Source organism: Cavia porcellus, unplaced genomic scaffold (assembly GCF_034190915.1).
Source record: "Cavia porcellus strain 051 isolate PalLab524CR breed Dunkin Hartley unplaced genomic scaffold, mCavPor4.1 scaffold_5, whole genome shotgun sequence".
NCBI classification, from domain to species: Eukaryota; Metazoa; Chordata; class Mammalia; order Rodentia; family Caviidae; genus Cavia; species Cavia porcellus.
In genome coordinates this window covers 26,384,627-26,405,824 of record NW_026947488.1, presented here as the reverse complement: position 1 = coordinate 26,405,824, position 21,198 = coordinate 26,384,627, and the positions used below count along the sequence as shown (strand labels likewise).

The window sequence follows — 21,198 nt, the reverse complement described above, 5'->3', positions numbered from 1 at the left end:
GCTCAGCGGCATAGCACCTGCCTGGCAAGTGCGAGGTTGTGAGTTCGATCCCTGATACCAAAAAAAAAAAAAAAAAAGATAAGGTCTCTGTTACCATAGAGCTTATATTCCAGTGAAAGACATGATGATAATATTCAAGTAAATGAATGAGATAATTTCCTGTTTTGGAAATCTATATGAAAAAATAAAACAATGATTTGATACATAGTTTCTGAAAAGACTAGGTGTGCGTATAAACGTGGTACATGTACCTGCAGATGGGTCTAAGTTCTGGGTGCACATTTTTATGCTTGTGTGCAGATGAGCAGGTTTGTGCCTACAGTGGTTATATATTAGTATACGTGATTTTATGCAACTGAGTACACATGGGTGGGCTCGTATGTGCTACACATGTGGACACTCAAGCGTGGGGATATACATCAGTATTCGGCTGTAACTAGAGATGTTCTGAAGTTCCTCTAGCATTCGTCAGTGGGCCCATTAAGGAAATGGCTTTTCTGCCTCTGGTATTCCGGGCCATGTGCCAGCTTCCTCTCTTCTAGTTCCTTCCTACTTTAGTAAGCTCTTTGTGCTTGGCTCCCCTTAGCTCTAGGAGAGTTAAAGCCAAAGAGAGGATAGAAACTGACTCATCAAGCCAGAAGCTGGAAAGAGGCTGATAATCTTCTGTGTAAGAAAAGACCTGGGTTCCCTGCCAGTCCCTGTCCTTCACTATGAGAGAGTCCTGACTTGAAATCAGAAGACTTGAGGATCTATTCTTGGCTCTGCCACTTATTATTGTGTGACCTTGGCTGGATACTACATCTCTCTAGGGTTCAGTTTCCTGCTTCCTAAGTACTCTGGGTAGTAAGGAAGGAGAAGGAACACAACGGCCTCTAGTACTGAGGGGAGGCTGTGTGGTGTGTGTCTGAAAGAGAAGGAGTTTCATTCTGCTGGACCGAGGCAGTGACATCATCAAAAGTGTGGGCTTGAGCTTTGTGCATAAGAGAAGCCAGGAAGAAATCACTTAAAATAAAATTCAGCCTTCTTACCATTGCAAGGTTCTGCATGATTCAGCTGCTGTCTGTTTTTCATTTTCTTTTTTCTTTTTGGTACCAGGAATTGAACTCACAACCTCACACTTGCCAGACAGGTGCTTATGCCAGCTGAGCTAAACCCCCAACCCTATTGTTCATGCTTACCCAACTTCTTGCTTATTGTACTGTACCCACACTGGATTCCTTTTTGATATTTCCATTTGATGCTCTTTCTGTCTAGAATATGCTTCCCCAAAATTAATATGGTTACCTATGACATATTATATAGGTGTTAGCTGAAATATTATCATTCCAGAAAGAGTCTTTTCCTGACCCTGTTATCTGAAGTACTTGATGCTTAATATTTATTAGTATTTAAAATGGAGATATCCTTTGACCCAATAATTCATCCTACAAACCACTTGAAAGTGAGTTAGTATTCTTTTTTTCTTCAGTCAGCTTTTATTGGTAAATTTTAGATATACATAATGATCACATTCATCATAGAGAATTTGTACTGTACATGATATAACGATTCTTTCCATTCGCCTCTCCTCTTCATATACAAAAGCTTTGTTTCCATTTTTTCTTTCTATTCCCACTTTTTAAAATTTTTCCCTTCTTTCCTTTCCCTTCCCCCCTCTTATTCCCTCACTCATTTTAACATTTTCTTCCTATTTCACAATACCTAATATACATTTTGGTTCTTATTTACACTTTCAGTTTCTTACACCAGAGAAACAATGTGGTATTTACACACATGGTCTGACTTACTTCACTTAACAGGATGGCCTCAAAGGGTATTCATTTATCGAGGAATGTCTCAAGCTTTTCATTTATGGCAGAGTAGTATTCCATTGTATAAAAGAATCACATCTTCGGGGCTGGGGATTTAGCTCAGCGGCATAAGCGCCTGCCTTGCAAGCAGGCAGTCATGAGTTCGATCCCCGGTACCAATAAAAAGGAAAAAGACAAAAAAAAAAAAAAAAAAAAAAGAATCGCATCTTCTTTATCCATTCATCAGTTGATGGACAATTGGACTATTTCCAAGATTTGGTTATCACAAACTGTGCTGCTATAAACATAGGAGTGGATATATAGTTATGGTATAATGTGTTTAATTCTTTTGGGAAGATACCCTAAATGGAATAGCTGGGTGCAGTGGAACCTCTAGTACTAGGTTTTTTTGATGAATTTCTTTTTTTTTTTAATTGGTACCGGGGATCGAACTCATGACTGTGTGCTTGCAATGCAGGCGCTTATGCCGCTAAGCTAAATCCCCCACCCCGAATTTCTTGATAATGACGATTCTTTCTGGGGCGAGATGGAATCTCAGTGTTGTTTTAATTTGCATCTCTTGAATAACCAGCAATTTGAACATTTTTTCATATGTTTATTTGCTGTTCATACTTCTTCAATTTAATATTCTTTTTTTTTTTTTTTTTTTTTGGTACTGGGGATTGAACTCATGGCATTGTTCTTTGCCAGGCAGGCACTTTGCCACTGAGCTATATCCCTGGCTCTCAATTTAATATTTTTGAAGTATTTATGGTTTAAACAAATTAGGCTACCTGCAAATAGAAGACAAACAGATTGAGCCCTTTTAGTTTTGATTGAGAATATCAAGGTATATTGTTAAATTTTAAGAAGCGAATTATTGAACTCTACTCTTAAAATTCTTTTTTTTTTTTTTTTTTTTTTTTGTGTGTGTGTGTGTGTGTGTCTTTTTCTTTTTTATCTGTAACAGGGATCAAACTCATGACCACACACTTGCAAGACAGGTACTTATGCCACTGAGCTAAATTGTCAGCCCCTACACTTAAAATTCTTGCATCTTATTGAATATATAATATTCAATGAAAAACATGATAAAGAAGGGTTGGGGATATAGCTCAGAAGCACAGTGCCTGCCTAGAAAGTGTAAGGTTTGAGTTCAATCCCCGGTACCAAAAAACAAAAAACAACAACATGATAAAGAGTAATGTGTATCATATGCCATTATTTGTGTAGAAAATGATAAACATAAATGCATATGTACATATTTTTATAATCAGAAAAAACATGGAGTGAAACTTTTGTGTGTGTGGTACTGAGGATTGAATTTAGAGCCTTGTGCATGCTAGGCAAGCACTCTATCACTGAGCTACAGCCCCAGGCCTGGAGTGAAACATTTTTATACCTAAATCTTTGCATACAGTCAAGATAGCTCCTTAAGAATGTATATTTTCTTTGTTTTGAATTGTTGAGACAGGGTCTCACTGTATAGTTCAGGCTGACCTTGAACTCACTTTGTAGTCCAGACTAGCCTTCAACTCATGGTGATCCTCCTGCTTCAGACTCTCTGAGTGCTGCGATTACAGGCATAAGCAACATATTTGGTTAAGAATGTGTGTTTTTAGAAAGTATTTCTCATTAGTCACCCATTATTATATCATTCTGCTGGATTTGGTCAAAGCTGGGGAGGAGGGAAACAGAAATCACCTGATAGAATACAGAAGTTTTTTATGACTTTTTTTCCTCCTTTTTGGTATGGCTGGGATTGAACCCCGGGGCCTTGTATGTGTTAGATATGTATTCTACCCCAGCCAAAAGGTGATGATTTTCAAACTTTAATGTACATTTGAATTATCTACTAATCTTTGTAACTGGCTTGTGATAAGAAACCAGATTCTTGGACCTTGTGGTTCTGATTCAGGAAGTCTGAGTTGAGATCTAGAAATGTTTACCAAATTTCCTAGGTAATTTGGGTACAGTGGAGATCCTACTCTCTGCTGGACACTATACTCTGAATAACACCAATATAATTTTGATACATGATCAGAAAGACACATCTGTGATATTAATTTTTCTTAACATATGAAGAGACCATCACTACATTTTATCACCACAAAAAAATGAGGTTCAGAGATGGACAGTATACTTTGCAATGACACTCACTGTGTTTACAACGTATTCTGAAAAGCCAAAGTACAGTGTCTGTCTAGTCAGCTCATGGTGTGGGGGGAGATGGGTTACCCTCACAGGCCCAGGCATTGGTATTGCTAGATGGATTTTATAACTGTTCCTGTCTCTGGTTTGAGGTCATAGTTTGCACCCCTAATCATAAGTTCTTTCTGGTATGTCTCAGGGAGGGTAATGAGCCAGGAGAGACCACCCAGATCACATATCGTGAACTTCTGGTCCAAGTGTGTCAGTTCAGCAACATTCTCCATAAACAGGGTGAGTGCGAGGATGTGGAAAGGGACTGCAAGACTTCACATTGGGATCTGAGGATGTGTGGGGAGAGAAAAATAAATGGAAGCAATTTGGTAACAGGGAAATAGAGAAAGGTAACCGGGAGAAGGGCCAGCTGGATGGGTGAGAGCAAGAAGTAGCAGCAGGAAGGCTCATTGTCAATGTTCTGTGTCTTTTACCTGCAGGCATTCAGAAGGGTGATCGGGTGGCCATCTACATGCCCATGATCTTGGAGCTTGTGGTAGCCATGCTGGCCTGTGCCCGCCTTGGGGCTTTGCATTCCATTGTGGTAGGAGTTTGAGCTGGTGAAAAGGGGTAGGGGACATGCACTGGAGAAGCAGGTTGGGACTGGATGATGGGAGATCTTAAATAACAAAGGGGCTTAGTGTGCTTTTGTCACAGGTCTACATCAGTTATTCATTTCCTCCTAGCATCCTGGCTTAGAGATTCTAAGTATTTCAAGAACAGCTTGTTTCCTTCTTCACTCAATTCCTGGAATTTCTCCCTCTCCTTTGGTTTTTCTTTCCTTCCCTAGTTTGCAGGCTTCTCTGCAGAGTCCCTGTGTGAACGGATACTGGACTCCAGGTGCAGCCTCCTCATCACTGCAGGTGATTGATTTTCTCACTTTTTCTCCAGACCCTACCTTAAGTCTTAGTCTCTTTGGTTAGGGGCTGCTTCAGATAGAGGGTAGGACTGCCTGCCCTTCCTCTCCAAGTCCCATCTTGGCTAATCCTCTGTCAGCCTAAATCAGCTACAAGAGCCATAAGTCAAGAGGCCCACTGAGGTAGGGCACTGTGAACATTGTGCCCACTGGGGAGAATGGTTCCTTCTAAGCCCTGGAATGTCTGTTGCTCCCCAAAGATGCCTTCTACAGGGGGGAAAAACTTGTAAACCTGAAGGAACTGGCTGACGAGTCCCTGGAGAAGTGTCGGGAGAAGTAAGTGTGCTGGCCTATTGGCTATTGCCCTGGGTTAACTGGGCCTTTCCCCAGTGCCAGCTTTCCTTTGTCTATCCCCACCAGAGGGACAGAGGTGGATCTTGCCTACTTCCCTTTTGAGCCTATCAGTATACCACTTCAGGCTTTTCTTTTCTCCAGGGGTTTCCCAGTGAGATGCTGCATTGTGGTCAAGCACTTGGGGCGAGCAGAGCTTGGCATGAGTGAGTCCTCCTGCCAATCTCCCCCAGTTAAGAGGCCATGCCCAGATATCCAGGTGAGTATGGTGCTGGTATACCTCTCAGGGGTCAAATATCCTCCCACTTCCCGCCCAAGAAGTTAACCTGAAGTCTTCTTATGCTTCCTTATCATAATGTGGAGGCTCTGGAAGCAGCCCTAAGAATGCTGTGGCAGGGCTGGCTTGGAGCAAGGAGCTTTGACCTTGAATATGAGGGAAAGGCCTTTGGACCTCAAGAACTTATCATAAGACATTGTGAAGGAGATTCCTGTGATGGTTGGGATATCTTGAGAGGCACAGGGGAACCTTAGGACTTGGGCTAAGTATATTAGTATAAATTATATTAGTATAAATTAGTATATTAGAAATATACTAATTTAGGTGACTGCGTGTAGTCTCTTAACTGGAATGATACTTGAGGTGGGCTACCTTTTGTAGCCTAAGCAATGACCACAGATGAACCAGAACTCCTCAAGGTGGCTCTTGATAGCTTTGGATTCAGCACTTCTGGTGGGAGTAACAGAAAAGTTCATTGTGCCGTTCAGGTCTGAGGGGCATAAGGCATGAAAGTTCTGAGGTCCAAAAGGATAGAAGGCTACTTAGATGCTGTGAGATGAAGGAACCTGAATGGTATTGGCATAGAGATGTGATAGTTTAGCTTAGGGAGGTTGGACAGCCCAATAAATGTTAGGGATGTGCACAGATAAAAGCTGGGGTCAGATTTAGGAAAATAGAGGCAGGAGGAACCAGAAAGAGAGGCGAGCCGGAAGAACAAGAGACATCCAGGGGTTTAGGAACACTCACCCTTCCTTCCCAGTCCTCTATCCTTGGATCCTGCTCATTGGCCTTTCCATTCCATGGGCTCTTAACAGGGTAAGCTGAAAGAGAAATCCAAGCGCATCCGGCCCCAGGTATCCACTTCTCCACTGCCTTGGGCATAGTTTTCCTGCATGCTTATTTGTGTGTCCCTCTGCTCTTCGCCTGTTTGCTCCATTAAAGTGGTTGCCAGACCTCTCCCCTTTCCCCTTGCTCCTAGGCACCTAGTAACATTCATGCCACTCTAAAGCATTGTGAAATCAAATACCTATTGCTGCTTGTGTCAACTAGCATGGAGCAAGGATCTCGGAGAGAGAGTAATAGACATCCTATTTCACTCCTGCTGCGTGGGACCTTTGTGGGAGAGCAGACCAGACAACCAGTCAGAAAGTATTTACTGTGCACTTAGCTGGATGAGGCAGAGAAGGAGCAGATGGAGGAGGTGTAGACCTTGACCTTGGAATTCATCATCAAGTTGGAGAGTTAGACATGTATTACAAAAGAATGAGTTTTTTATAGAACAGCAAAGAAAAGGATTCTAAAATACACTTATATACTTCTTTGGGATTTACAAATTGCACATGACTTTCTGATGTGATTAACTATTAAAGTGAACCAAGGTTATACTATTGGTGGTTCTAGGAAGAGAGATCTATAACTAAATGCTTAAAACAGCTTAGTACAGGGGAGAGAAGGGCCTGGATTCCAGAGACCAATTTTTAGCTGTATGACCTTGCGTAAGTCTCTTCTCTCTAGGTCTCCTTTTCCTTATCAGTAGTAGAGAGATGATATTACATACTTGAAAGAAAACAAAACATAAAGTTCACTGCTCCTATGAGTTTTACCATCTTCACAGGCTACTTGCCCTATTGGTACCTTTTATGCTAATAGTCTACCTTTCTCTATTCTTATTAGCATGGTAGAGACAGATCTGATTCCTAGGGAACCCTACTTTCCTTTTACAACTCAAGCAAGGACCTAAGCCCTTCTTTTCAAAGAACTAACAAACTTGGTGGTTCAGGTTATAGGTTCTGGAGCCAAACCACATAGGTTCAAATCCTGGTTCTGCCATCTGCTATTGTGTAAAGTTGGCAAGTAACTTAAGCTTTTTTGCTCCAGTTTCCCCCTCTATACCTATCTTTCAGAGTTTTGTCAATATTACATAAGGTGCTTGGCACATAGTAACTACTAAATAAATGTTAGCTGTTATCACTTCCCTTGACAAAGCAAACTCAGTTCTGCCTTGGGCTTTGGGCATTTGGGTTTTGGCTTCTTGGAGGTAAAAACAGTTACCAAAAAAACAAACCAGCTTTTTTTTTTTTTTTTTTAATTGGGATTGAACTCTTGACCTCATGCTTGCCAAGCAGGCATTTGTGCCTCTCATCTCTATCTCCAAGCTCAAACAGGCATTCTTTAGCAAGCTTCATCCTGTATGCATCTCAGGAGGGAAGTGGTGAAACAGCAGCAGTGAACACGAGGGAGCCAGCAGCACAGTCATCTGCAAGCCAGCCTTCTGTGGGAAAACTCAAAAGAAGCATGCTAGCCCCAAATTTATGGAGGAAATCACGTCTAGGCCCTCAAGGCCAAGTGCAGAGCTGCTGTGGGCTCAGCCCTGCTCATGTGACTGACCAGCTGCATCTTCCCCAGGCCGATGACTCTCATCACCACCCACTCTGGCAGTGAGGTCAGGCGTGGTCTAGCTTCAGAGAGAAGCTAGAGAAGCCCAGCAGCTCTGTGCAAGCTGGCGGCTGTAGTCACTGATGAAGCACCATGGCACCGGAGAAGAAATTAAACCAATTGGATTTCTCAAACGCCTTTAAAATTGTTACTTTAGGAAGTCAAGGCTGATTCCTGGTCCATTTTGCTGTTGATAGTTTGCAGCTCACCCCCGACCTATCTTTATTTTGAAAAGAGATGATCTTGGAAGCTTTTCATCTTTTATCTCCCACTTCCCACCAGTGGGTCACTTTGCAGACACCCAGAGACACACTTGGAAAGTGAGAGAAACCAGGGAGAGATTGGCTGAGACCTTCAGAGCAGACAGGCTGGTCAGGGAGGCAGAGAGGATGAGCAGCTAGGAGGAAAGGCCTGAAGACAGGTGGAAACAGAAGCAGGAACTGCTGGAGAATCCCAGATGTGAGGCTGCTGGAGAGAAAATTTCACTGTGAGATGTTTCTGATTTCCCTATATTTCTTTAAATATCAATCAGCCCTTACCAATGATCTTGTAACTGCCAAACTGTTATTTATTGGTAGTGTGTGGGTGGGTGGGGAACCAGTATGAAAACAGGCTTACAAAATCCAGTGTTTTGTTTTCTTCTTCTTCTTCTTCTTCTTTTTTTTTTTTTTTTTGTCTTTTTCCTTTTGATCGGTACCAGGGATCAAACTCACGACTGCCTGCTTGCAAGGCAGGCACTTATGCCGCTGAGCTAAATCCCCAGCCCCCAGTGTTTTGTTTTCTTGAGACAGGGTCTTGCTGCATAGTTCAGGCTGGCCTTAAACTCACTGTGTAGCACAGACTGGCCTCAAATTTGTCACAATCCTCCTGCCTCAGCTTCTTGAGTGCTAGGATTACAAACATGTACCTCCATACTGGACCAAAATCCAGGTTTTTGGGTCTGAAAATGGCAATAAAAGTTGTAGAAATTCTGATAGACTTTCAAACCCCTTCCGCCTTATGCAATCTTTAAGGCAAGGTCTGATAAGTGCCCTCCTCAACCATATCACAGCTGAGCTGCTTCATATTCTTTTTCCATACGTGGCAGCTGCCCTCTCAAGGCCACCCTGGTAAAAGGACAAGGGCCAACTGTTCAGTTTTTATTTTAGAGCACTCAAACCTTTTCCTGGTTCCTACCCATGGGTCACACAGGCACACACCTAGTCCACACCCAATGTTTGCTTCACTAACTGAGCTCATCCTGCTTCCTGGCGCTTGTTATTGGCTCCACACCTGGAATACCCCCCCTTCCCCCCCCCTCCCTGCACACACATACACACCCACAAAAAATACTTCTATAAGATTAAAAGCATTCCCTCAATGCAGGGCCACAGTGTAACTGTGTTTTATCCTTTGACATTTCACAGTACTATAAACAAGCACCATTTGTCCAAAGCAATATTAACATGGTTCTGCTTAGATGCATTAATGCCTTCAGCTCAAGGTCATTTGGCAAGAAAAAAATATTTATATGACAGTGTACATATAAACTCATCTAGATTTTTCACTAAAAAATAAGGTGTGCTTATGTATATTCTAGATAGGGTTTTCTTCTTTTTCTTCCTATTTTTAATGGCATCCTCACTTGGACTAGAATTGTCATTCTCATGATACTCATATACCAGAAACTTAAAATTCTATAGAGTAAGGGGTATGTAGAACAGACAGGAAAGAGTGATTAGAGAATCATATTCTAATTTTCAAGGTACATATCTAACACTTTGGGATTTTTAAACCAAATAGCACAGACTGGCCTCAAATTTGTCACAATCCTCCTGCCTCAGCCTCTTGAGTGCTAGGATTACAAACATGTACCTCCATGCCTGACCAAAATCCAGGTTTTTTGGTCTGAAAATGGCTGATAAATTTGCATGTATCTATCTGAATTAGGTGAAAGGCATTTATCTAACATTATCATTTCTACTCATCAGCCAAAGCCATCAAACATTTAAGAATCTAATGAGTATGAAAGGGCTTTGAGATAGCTAAAGCAGTCCCCACATACTTCTCATTATCACACCCTTAAATTTATTTCCCAGTGATTATTAAACTAACCTCTATCCCTTCTGATATTCATACTTCTCTATCTTACCCCCTATGACAGTCCAAGGCTTGGTGTTTATTAGATATCTTTTCCTTTTGATATTCCCCAAATCCTGTGAGATCATCAGGACAAGATGATTATCCTTATTTGCGGGGGAGTATGGGCATCAGGACTCAAGCACAGGACCTCATGCTTGCCAGCCTGTCCATATTTTTAAAAAGAATGAGTTGAGGTACAGTAACTTACCCAAGGTCATATAGCTAGAAAGTGGTAGAACTGGGGTTGAAATCCAAAACAATTTTTGGACAAATTCAGGGAATCCAACTTCAGCTAGTAGTGATTAGATTATAATGAACATATAAATAAAAATTGGTATTTAAAGAGGAAATACCAACCAGGAAAGGAAAATAGTTTCAAAGGAAAGTTGAGAGAAATTTCAGGATGACAGATCCAAACGTCATTATCAAAGGCAATTAATTGTATATAGAGGGGCATCCCTTTCCTGGATGGAGTTCACCTTGGTCCTTTTCCATCAACGTGAAGCAAGACTTCCTGCTGAATGGAACCTGTCTCCTCAAACAAAAGGTGCTATGAGAAACCCCCTTAGCATCAGTGTTATCAAGGTAGAAAAGAACCTTCAGATGTGGATGGGATCTGGACATGTACAAAATAGTACTTAGACCAAGATGAGTTGATTTGTTTCACTACTAACAGGATCAAGTGACCACCTCACCTGCAAGCTCTGACTAATTTAGCATTACTGAATTGTGTAGTATCTGCATCCTTGCTGATAAGCTTCTAGTTTAGTTTCCTGTAGTGCATATGTGTATATGCAGGCTGTGTGTGCAACGTCATTCATTCAACAAAAATTTCCTAAATGTTTTCTTTACAAGATGTTGGTGATACAGAAATACACACACCCGTGTGCACGCACACATAAGACATAACACTATCCCCGTAGAGGTCACCATCTAGTTGTGGGGGATAATAACCAAACAAACAAATAAAAGAATGGAAATATGTGCTGTTTGGGAAAGAAACATGGTATTGTGGTTAACAATAAATTGGGGGGGGGGTGGAAGAGAATTTTTCATATACCACTCAGGAGAAGTTCCCCAAAAGGTGACATTTCACCTGAGAATTGAAGGGTGGGAAGGAACCAGCCAAGGGGCCCTCCTTAGCCTGAAGCCAGGTGAGGAGAGTTCTGTGGTATAAGTAAAGGAAGGATGGCAGAATGCCCAGGAAGCCTGCTATTATGCTCCTGTTCTCTGCCTGTTCTATCTTTGCAGGGCCCTCCTCCCCTCCCTGCATCTCCACCTGTCAGTTCTACCCAGTCTTTCAGGTGCCAGGTAGAGGGGTCACCCACCCCATCTTAAGTTGTTCACAGTTCGTTCCTGCCTATTCCTCTCTTCCTCTTCCTCTTCCTGCAGATCTCCTGGAACCAAGGGGTTGACTTGTGGTGGCATGAACTCATGCAAGAGGCAGGGGATGAGTTTGAGCCTGAGTGGTGTGATGCTGAGGACCCACTCTTCATCCTGTACACCAGTGGCTCCACAGGCAAACCCAAGGCAAGTATGTATGCATGTGTGTCTGTTAGGTAAAACTGAGAAGTGAGTTTCTAAGGAAGCATGTGATGTTGGAAACATTATTCTATGACCATAAGTTCCAGATATGCCATATTATCTTTTCTAAATCAAATTAAGACCTACATTCTCAATTACTAGATGGTGAGGCCCAGAGTGAGACAAGTCAGGTTGGAGGCTTTTATGGTACCCAGAAAAGGGAGGAAAGGATCATCCATGTGACTGACATTGATGTTGTTGCCCATTCTCGTATGGTTTGAAGGAAAGCTATTCTGTCAGCTCAGGCCTAAGAGTGAGCACAGGATCCCTCTTGCGCTCTTTTTTTTTTTTTTTTTTTTTTTTTTTTTTTTTTTTTTGTCTTTTTTGAGACAGGGTCTTGCTATGCAGTGCAGGCTGGCCTTGAGCTCACTTTGTAGCCCAGGCTGGTCTCAAATTCACAAGGATCCTCCCACCTCAGCTTCCTGAGTGCTGGGATTACAGGTGTGAGCCACCACGCCCAGCTCCCCTCTTGTGCTTCTAAGACCATAACTCAAAGTTCCATTTTTTTTCTTCATGGCACATTGATAACCATGGTAGTCCCCTACCAGAGCACAGCATGACATCTAGAAATATTCTGAAAAACTGACATTTCCATTGACTTGAAAACTGTATCACTCTACCTTTGTCTTAGTTACTTTTCACTCATTGAGAAAGAATCCCTGACTTCCAAAGCTAGGGAAAGACAGGTTTATTTCTTACAGTTCTTGGAGGTTTCAGTCCATACTCAGCTGGCTCCAAAGAAATGTGGCATGGCAGGACTGCACTTCATGGCCACCACAAACAGCAAGGCATGAACTGGCAAGAGAGAGAGACCCGCCTTCCTCCAGCAGTTACACTGTATACGGGCTCCACCCCTGGGTGGGTGTAGCACCCACACCACCAATCCAAGTGCTAGACAATGAACCAATGACAAATGCATAATTGCATGAGGTTTGGGGGCCACTGACAACCTATCCTGGCCTTAAGTTCTCTCCAGGGGCTTTAGGATATCCCTCAGTGGGCTGTTAGAAACACAGTTTTGGCCTTTTCTTCATAGGGGTAGAGTAAGCCAAGTGGATTATCTTTTTTTTAAAAGTCATCCTGATGATTGTCATTGAGTATGAGGGCACAAATACACAGCAAAAACTATATGAATGTGCTAGAAGTGCTCATGTGTAGGTGATGTGGATGGCTCAGAAATATCTTAGTGTATAGATAGAAATGATGAGCTGATATATATTTATGATATTATGGGTACAATAAAGAAGATGAGATGGGAGCATAGGGAAAAGATATACAAGAAAAACAGATAAGGTAGAAAGGATGATGGTAGGCCAGAATCCCCAAGAAGGGTCTTTCTCTAGCTCTGCCAAATCTCTATTTGTTGGTAAGTGGAGGGGGCTGAAGGCCCCAGTCTGAGGCCCCGTTTCTCCCACAGGGTGTGGTACACACAGTTGGTGGTTATATGCTCTACGTGGCTACAACTTTCAAGTATGTGTTTGACTTCCACCCGGAGGATGTGTTTTGGTGCACAGCAGACATTGGTTGGATCACTGGCCATTCCTACATCACCTATGGGCCACTGGCAAATGGTGCTACCAGTGTTTTGGTGAGAAAGCATCTGAGATTTATGGCTACTTATCCTACATGGGAGGTGGATAAGATTATCCTGGATGAAAAGAATTAAAGACATCATGCCACAATGATACATACATACCCATATTTATAGCAGCGCAACACACAATACTTATGCATGATAGAGTACTACTCTGTCATAAAGAAGGATAAATGAGTCAATTTTAGAAAAATGGATATACTTTGAGATCCCAGCATTAAGTGAAATAAATCAGACACACAAACTTAAATACATACAACCTTTTATATCAGAAATCCAGAGTATAGGGGCTGGGTGTTTAGCTCAGCGGCATAAGCACCTGCCTTGTAAGCAGGCGGTCGTGAGTTCGATCCCTGGTACCGATAAAAATGAAAAAGACAAAAAAAAAATCCAGAGTATAAATAAATTTGAAGACAAAAGATAGAACATAAGAAATAGAGAGATAGATCTTTTTCAAATGGGAAGAGGATCTAAAGATAGAGGGAAAAGGAAGAGAGTGGAGGGAGAAGAGACTAAAAGACTCAAGAGGTGCTAAGTACATCCTTAAGATGAATGTAAACTGCATATACTACAAATATGTACTATAAAAAAATTCAGTCTTGAGCCACACTACCGAAAAAAAATTATACTATTTGACTACCTTCAAGGTTACTTAGTCTGCTTATGTCCTGTTTCCTGGAGAAAGAGAAGTTTTGCAGGGACTGTGTATCCTGACCAGGAGAAGCTCTTGGCTTGTCTGGTCAGAGAATAAAAACATGGTCAGAAAAGGCAAAATATACAAACTGAGGTAATGGTAAGGGAATGGAGGGACTATTGAGAAGGACCAGAAATGACGAGCTTTCATGGGGGTCAGTTTGAGGGGATCCCCACATACCCAGATGTGAGCCGCCTGTGGAGCATTGTGGAGAAATACAAGGTGACCAAGTTCTACACAGCACCCACAGCTATCCGTCTGCTCATGAAGTTTGGAGAGGAACCTGTCACCAAGTGAGACTCTTCCCCAGTTGTTTTCCCCATGGGTGTCCTTCGGGGCTGGGTGCTTCCCTTTGTATAGTTTCTTTCCGCTGTCCCAACTCTGACCTGGAACAGGGAGAGGGCATGAAAGAGGCATGTGGATCCTGGCTCTCGGTGGTACTCAGAACTTTCCCCTCTCCTATTCCTCTGCCCAAGGCATAGCCGGGCATCCTTGCAGGTTCTAGGTACAGTGGGTGAACCAATCAACCCTGAAGCCTGGCTGTGGTATCACCGGGTAGTAGGTGCCCAGCGCTGCCCCATTGTGGACACCTTCTGGCAAACAGAGACAGTGAGTAAGGGGTTTAGAAGGCTGGGACTCAGAGACAGTGTGGAAAGACTGATTCAAAACCCTGATCTCTGCTTTCCACAGGGTGGCCACATGCTGACCCCACTCCCCGGTGCCACACCCATGAAACCTGGTTCTGCCGTGAGTGCCCTGTTGTGTGTGTGAGCGCTGCTGGTCCTGGGCTTGGCAGGGAATGGATCTTGGGGCATTTGACGTACTGGAGAGTTGGGTACTGGACTAATATGTATGAGGAATTTGAAGCATTGGGATGCCTTGGAAGTCTAATCAGAGTTGCCTCATTCCACTTTTTGGGTTCTGTCTCCCTTTTGCTTTTAGTCCTTTCCATTCTTTGGCGTAGCTCCTGCAATCCTGAATGAGTCTGGGGAAGAGTTGGAAGGTGAAGCTGAAGGTTATCTGGTGAGGCCCTGGGGGTCTTCGAGCAGAAGGGATAAGGATCTTCGTGGGTTCTTTGCTTCAGAGTTTATAACCTGATATCTCCTGGTAGTTGCTTAAGACTTAAGCTCTATGGTTGGGGGACTGTCCTCTGCTGAAAGAGTACGGGGGAAACCTTTGCCTGTATCTCTGCCTTTTGGTGCATAAGGTTCTTTGGGCTTTTTAAGAACCCATTCAAAGGGTTGACAGGAGGGTAGGGGAATGGCCTGGGGTGGGCAAGGGGGCAAGTTATATCATGGAGAGGTACAAATTCTCTACGATGAAGATGAATGTGATCGTTATATATACATAAAATGTATCAGTAAAATCTGATTGGAAGAAAATCTGTTCGGATTCATGACAATGCTTTTTTGGGGGTCTGGAAAACTTAGCCCCAATTCTTCCTTCATTGAACATTCTCAAGAAAGGAAGCTTCATAACATAGAGGAAAATCACATAGATTCTAGAGTTAGGCTGCCTTGGTTCAAATCCTGGCTCAGCCTCTCTTGTGACCTCGATAAAAGTTACCTAATGCTTTTGAAGCTAAATTTCTCTCTGTCTCTCTGTCCTTCTCTCCTCACTCTCTCTCTCTTCCTGTCTGTCCCTCTCTCTCCTTCCCTCCTGGATCTTCCTGTATAGTTCACACTGGCCCTGAATTCACTACTATAGCATGGGCTGGCCTTGAATGGTGATTCTCCTGCCTCGGGCTCCAGAGTGTTGAGATTTCAGGCCACTCTTAAAATTCCTTGTTTAAGTTACACATTCCATGCAAAGGGATTAGTACAGAACCTAGAAGTTACTGTTCAATTAATGTTAGCTGTTTTAATTTTTCTTATATTTGTAAGGTTCTTACCAGCCCTGTCCTCTAGATCCCAACACATTTCACTTTCCCAAGAGCAAGTTAATAATGGGTAAGATGTCAAGCCAGTTCTTTTTACTCTCAACTAGAATTCTATAATCCCATCTATCTGCTGCCACAGAACAATTTTGATTATTGCTGAATACTTATTTACCTATGTTGGGGTCTCCCCCCCCCCATTTTTGTTTTGGGTTTTTGTTTTTGACAGTGCTGGAAAGCAAAGCCCATGGCACTCTGTTACAAAGTTACTCTCCCTGGCTTAGTCTCACTTTTTTTTTTTAAGGCAGAAAGGCTAGCCTTGAACTCACTGTGTAACCCAAGCTTATGGCAATCCCCTTACCTCAGCCCCCCAAGTTCTGGGATTGTAAGTGTTTACCACACCTGGCTCAGTTTCACTTTTTTATATGATTGTTTTCATTTGCATAAAACGAGAACTGCTTTCCTGAGGGATGACCCAAAAGAAGACTTACATGTATTAAATGTTTATCACTAACACAACACTATGTTAAGCAATTTCCACATACTATTATACCTTTTTTTTTTCTTTTTTCTTTTTACCGGTACCGGGGATCGAACTCATGACCACCTGCTTGCAAGGCAGGTGCTTATGCCGCTGAGCTAAATCTCCAGCCCCTCAATTTCCACATACTTTTAATTATCCTCACAATAACTTTAGAAAATAGAACTTGTTTGCTCTGATTTGCAGATGAGGATCCTAAAACTCAGAGAAGTTATGTTACTTACCTGAGGTCTCATAGCTAGTAAGTGGCAGAGTTGGGATTCCAAACCAGAATCATCCTCCTCCAAAGCCTGTATTTATTTGTCTTGCTTCTCCGGAATGGCATTTAGGATATTTTCCTAAGGTTTAGTAGAGCTACAACAGTCTTCCTGTGAGAGAGGCTAGCAGGGGCGATCACTGCCTTCCTCACTCCCCAGGTGTTCAAGCAGCCCTGGCCAGGAATCATGCGCACAGTTTATGGAAACCACCCACGCTTTGAGTCTACCTACTTTAAGAAGTTTCCTGGTTACTATGTGACAGGAGATGGTGAGCCTTGGCTATCCCCTCCCTGTGTCTCCCACTGAGATATGTACCTTCAACATCTATTTTCAGAAGAGTTTGTTGGAAATGAAGAAGTACAGAAAAGAAACATGTTTTACATGTCTGGTATCCAGGCAGAGCTACAGAGAAGACGATTAGAGCAGAAATGAGTGTTGCAGGAAAGGTCTCAGGATGGTGCCATCTGGGATTAGTTAATAAGGAAAGAGGTTCTTGTTTCTTCTGTATTACAGAGATGGAACAAGCAGCAGTATTACTATATCATGTGTGTCTTCATGTTTAGAGGCTATTTGTCCATCCGTCTGTCCACCAGTCCATTCATCTATTATTATTATTAATATTAATAAATATTATTAATAATAAATATTATTGAGCACCTGTAATGCCCAGATACTAGTCTAATAAGCATGTGGGATAGTATATGGATAACATAGTTAAGCTTTCTGCCCTTAAGGGAGTTACATTCTAGTAAGGAGGTGATAGACAATATACCCAGCAAAAAAATAATAAACTTACCTTAGGATAGAGATAAGTGTGTAAAGAAAATTATGTGATAAAGATGCTGGATGTGATGGTGTGCCCCTGTCACCCAGCACTTGGGCAGATGAGGCAGGAGGATAACATATTCAAGCCCAACATAGGCAACTTAATGATTAGAAGACACTGTCTAAAATGAAGAGTAAAAAAGGCCCGGGGATGTAGTTCAATGCCAAGACCTTAGGTTCAATCTCTAGTACTATGAAACAGCAACACCAGTGTGATAGTATCTTCAGAGATAGCTACTTTACACAAAATGATCAGAAAAGACTTCTCTCAGGTGACACTAGAGCAGAGATCTGAGGACAAGAAGAAACTAGGCATGGGGAAATCTAGAGTAAAGGGTTATGTACAGCAGGACATGAGCTGGAAATGTATGATGAATGGAACGAGGCCTGTGTGGCTGGAGTGCAGTGTGTACAGGGATAAATAATACTTGAAGTTGGAAAGGTAGCTAATTTAGGAACTTGTGGGCCAATGCGAGCAGTTAGATTTCATCAGAGAGCAATGGAAAACCCTTTATGGGTTTTAAGCAAGGGAATAATTAAGAATTTATTTACTGTTTAGAAAACAACTGAGTTATGAAAGGTAGGCTTAAGATCAGTAGATTTTTTTTTTTTTTGTCTTTTTCATTTTTATTGGTACTGGGGATCGAACTCACGACTGCCTGCTTGTAAGGCTGGTGCTTATGCCACTGAGCTAACCCCCCAGCCCCAAGATCAGTAGATTTTACTGACATGGAAAAAGGTATCACTAAAATTGGCAGCTTAAAACAACAAATACATAATCTAACAGTTTCTGGGGTCAGCGTCTGCAAGCAGCTTAGCTCATGTCCAGGCATGTTCTAGGTTGCAGTGGAGCTGTGGTAGGGGCTGCAGTCATCTGAAGGTTTGATGGAACCTGGAGGATCCACTTTCACGCTCACTCACGTGGTTGTTAGCAGGAACTCTCAGTTCCTCACTACCTGTGCCTCTCCATAGGGCTACTCCCAATATAGAAGCCAAAGTGTGTTTAACCAGGCTGAGAAGTGACATCCCATAATTTATCCCAAATTCCGTTGATCATATAAAATAGTCCTATACAGTATAGTGAAAAAGAGGATTATGCAGGGTTGTAAATGCCAGGAGGTGGAGATCAGAGGAACTGTCTTAGAGGGTGGCTGCCACAGTGGGCAAGAATGGTAACAGGAAGACATTATATCCTACTGTGGGATATTTACTCTGCTGTACATTTCTTTCCAGGATGCCGGCGGGACCGGGATGGCTATTACTGGATCACTGGCAGGATTGATGACATGCTCAATGTATCTGGTAAGGGCCCAGGTTCCCCTCCCATCTCATTTGCTCTGTTCCCCTGGCAATACTCAGTCAAAGCCTTCTGAGAGTCAAGACTGTCCTTTGGTTAGACCATCTGTGGAATGTGGTGTTCAATTCTGGACCTGGGTCTTGGAGGAAGAGTGACGAGCACTGAAATGTGCCTGGAAGAGGGAATCCAGGGTGGAGAGGTGTCTGGAACCATGTCGTGTGGAAAGTGAATGAAGGTCATTCCCTATTTGAATCAGATTGGGGCTGCTTTGTGGGAACAGATGGAATAAAGGCTGTGGCAGAGGCTGGGATGTCTTTTATGGCATTTCCTTTCTTTTGACAAGGACACCTGCTGAGCACGGCAGAGGTGGAGTCAGCACTTGTGGAACATGAAGCTGTTGCAGAGGCGGCTGTAGTGGGCCATCCTCATCCTGTGAAGGGCGAATGCCTCTACTGCTTTGTTACCCTATGTGATGGCCACACTTTCAGTCCTACCCTCACTGAGGAGCTCAAGAAGCAGAGTGAGGAGCTTCCCTGGAAGGGTCTGCAAGTAGTTGGGAAGAGGCTGCAGTGAGCCCTGTGCCACAACCAGATCCCAGGGGCTTCCATGGTCTAACTGATTTTTCCTATTCAGTCTTCACAGCTACTAGTTTCTCTAAGATAATAATAGCCAGTGGGCCGGGGATATAGCGCAGAGGTTCAGTGCTTGCCTGCTATGTGCTTGCCTACAAGGACCTGGGTTTGATTCCCAGCATGGCAAAAAAAAAAAAAAAAGGCCAACAGTTCTAGAATGTTTTTTGTACCACCATTAGGCCCAGTGCTTTAAATGTATTACCCTATTTAATTCTTATTATTACCTCCATAGATCCTCTTGTTAGTCTAGTCCTTAAAGAGCAAGAAACTTCTTTCACAGAGAAGCCACTTGCACAGTGCTACCTAAACTCTAGCTATCCAAACACGTTTTAGAGCCACAATTTATGAACTTGGATTAAAGTAAGAGAGTAAAGAGACAGTGTATTAAGAGAAAGGCAGCGAGGCTAAGAATGGCTCTGTGGGGAGGGGCCTAAGAGGAAATGTGGGGAACAACGCTATCTCTACTTCGGCTTTTGGGAGTCAGGCTAAAGGAATGTTTAATGATTTTTTGATTACAGTTAGAGAAAAAATTGGCCCTATTGCCACACCAGACTACATCCAGAATGCACCTGGTTTGCCTAAAACACGTTCAGGTATGTTCAGGGGCTTCCAGATATTGAGGTGGGCTAAGTGGTAGCGATGTGCATGGATTTTTGAAAAGGCTGGTGTGGGTCAATGCGGTCACAGAGTAACCACAGCCTGTGGTCTCCCAGGTAAAATTATGAGGCGAGTGCTTCGGAAGATTGCTCAGAACGACCATGACGTGGGGGACCTATCTACAGTGGCTGACCCATCTGTCATCAATTACCTCTTCGATCACCGCTGCTTGACCATTTAGTGAACAAGACTCTGTCCTTTACCTAGGGTTCCCCTACCCGGCTCTCCAGAGTTCTGCCTGTCCTCCCGCCCCCCATCCAGGAGTACCAGTGCTGACCCATGCTTTGTCCCTGAGTGGAGAATTTTCTGTGACTTCCAGGCAGAAGAGACAAGCCCAGGTCAACCCAGACTGATATGGGCCAGACTACAAAGAGCTCTCCAAGCCCAGAGCAGGAGACTGAATGCCACATTTCCATGTTAGGTGTTCAGAGGACAAGTGAAGGCCTACACTGAAGCAGGGGGACAACATGTAATCCTCAGTCAGTTCTCACAGTACTCATCTTGAGTATGTATTTGCCTTAGAAATGATAAATTTGTGAATCCAGGAATATTATTTTTTTAAAAAACTGTTGCTACTTCTGAGTCTGAATTCCCTGATAGATGGCCATACTGGCTGCCCATGTGTTCTAGGGGCTATGTGGGTAGGTTCAGTCCTGAGGGTTTCCAGATCATTGGCTTCTTTGAAGGAGTACATATGTTTTGTTCCTAGGACCAGAGGAGTTTGTCTTGTCTTGTTCCTTCCCACCTGCCCCCAGGGACAGAGCCCTGCCCACTCTCAGAGAAAACTTTCTTTTCTTTCCCAGGTCATGCTTAAGCCTCATGGTTCGAGGAATAAAGTCTGTGACCTTGAGAAGATGACTGGTATTCTTAGAACTCTTTTAAGCTGTGCACTCATTAGTGGGGCTGATGTGTGCAGCAGATAGGAAGAGAAGTAATATTCCCCAGGATCACCCTAACATCTTTCAAAACTTTTTGTGTGGATAGAGCTGAGCAGGGCTTCACTAACAGGATCTTTGCTAAGTCCCTAAACTAAATAGGAGTGACCGAAACTAAATCATAACCAATCATATTTACCTTCCTTCCTGGGCTATGAGGGATCCTTTCTCCTCCCTGTGATCCTGTGGGAGCGTAAGTGGGTGACAAGGATTGAAACTTTAGGGTCCCATCCATAGGATCAAAGTCTAAAGAGACCCTGATTATAGCTCAGT

General features: G+C 42.9%; 1 protein-coding gene across 4 annotated transcripts in view; it reads left to right on the top strand.

The window, feature by feature from the left end:
* Acss2 (acyl-CoA synthetase short chain family member 2) overlaps positions 1 to 20,843 on the top strand; it is a 51,164-nt gene extending 30,321 nt beyond the window's left edge. For 2 of the 4 annotated variants that reach the window (XM_063248480.1, XM_003467739.5), the window contains exons 3-19: positions 4,141 to 4,232; positions 4,433 to 4,536; positions 4,783 to 4,855; positions 5,109 to 5,184; positions 5,344 to 5,458; positions 6,292 to 6,330; positions 11,426 to 11,563; positions 13,035 to 13,205; positions 14,065 to 14,198; positions 14,382 to 14,514; positions 14,596 to 14,652; positions 14,848 to 14,928; positions 16,739 to 16,847; positions 18,638 to 18,706; positions 19,045 to 19,221; positions 19,852 to 19,926; positions 20,047 to 20,843. In XM_063248480.1, coding sequence (XP_063104550.1) covers positions 4,141 to 4,232; positions 4,433 to 4,536; positions 4,783 to 4,855; positions 5,109 to 5,184; positions 5,344 to 5,458; positions 6,292 to 6,330; positions 11,426 to 11,563; positions 13,035 to 13,205; positions 14,065 to 14,198; positions 14,382 to 14,514; positions 14,596 to 14,652; positions 14,848 to 14,928; positions 16,739 to 16,847; positions 18,638 to 18,706; positions 19,045 to 19,221; positions 19,852 to 19,926; positions 20,047 to 20,171 — 1,768 coding nt within the window. In that variant the 3' untranslated portion in view covers positions 20,172 to 20,843. Of the gene's footprint in view, positions 1 to 4,140; positions 4,233 to 4,432; positions 4,537 to 4,782; positions 4,856 to 5,108; positions 5,185 to 5,343; positions 5,459 to 6,291; positions 6,331 to 11,425; positions 11,564 to 13,034; positions 13,206 to 14,064; positions 14,199 to 14,381; positions 14,515 to 14,595; positions 14,653 to 14,847; positions 14,929 to 16,738; positions 16,848 to 18,637; positions 18,707 to 18,801; positions 19,025 to 19,044; positions 19,222 to 19,851; positions 19,927 to 20,046 lie in introns of those variants that run through there. The other 2 variants (XM_063248479.1, XM_063248481.1) reach the window with 2 other exon arrangements.
* Positions 20,844 to 21,198: the final 355 nt, after the last annotated feature.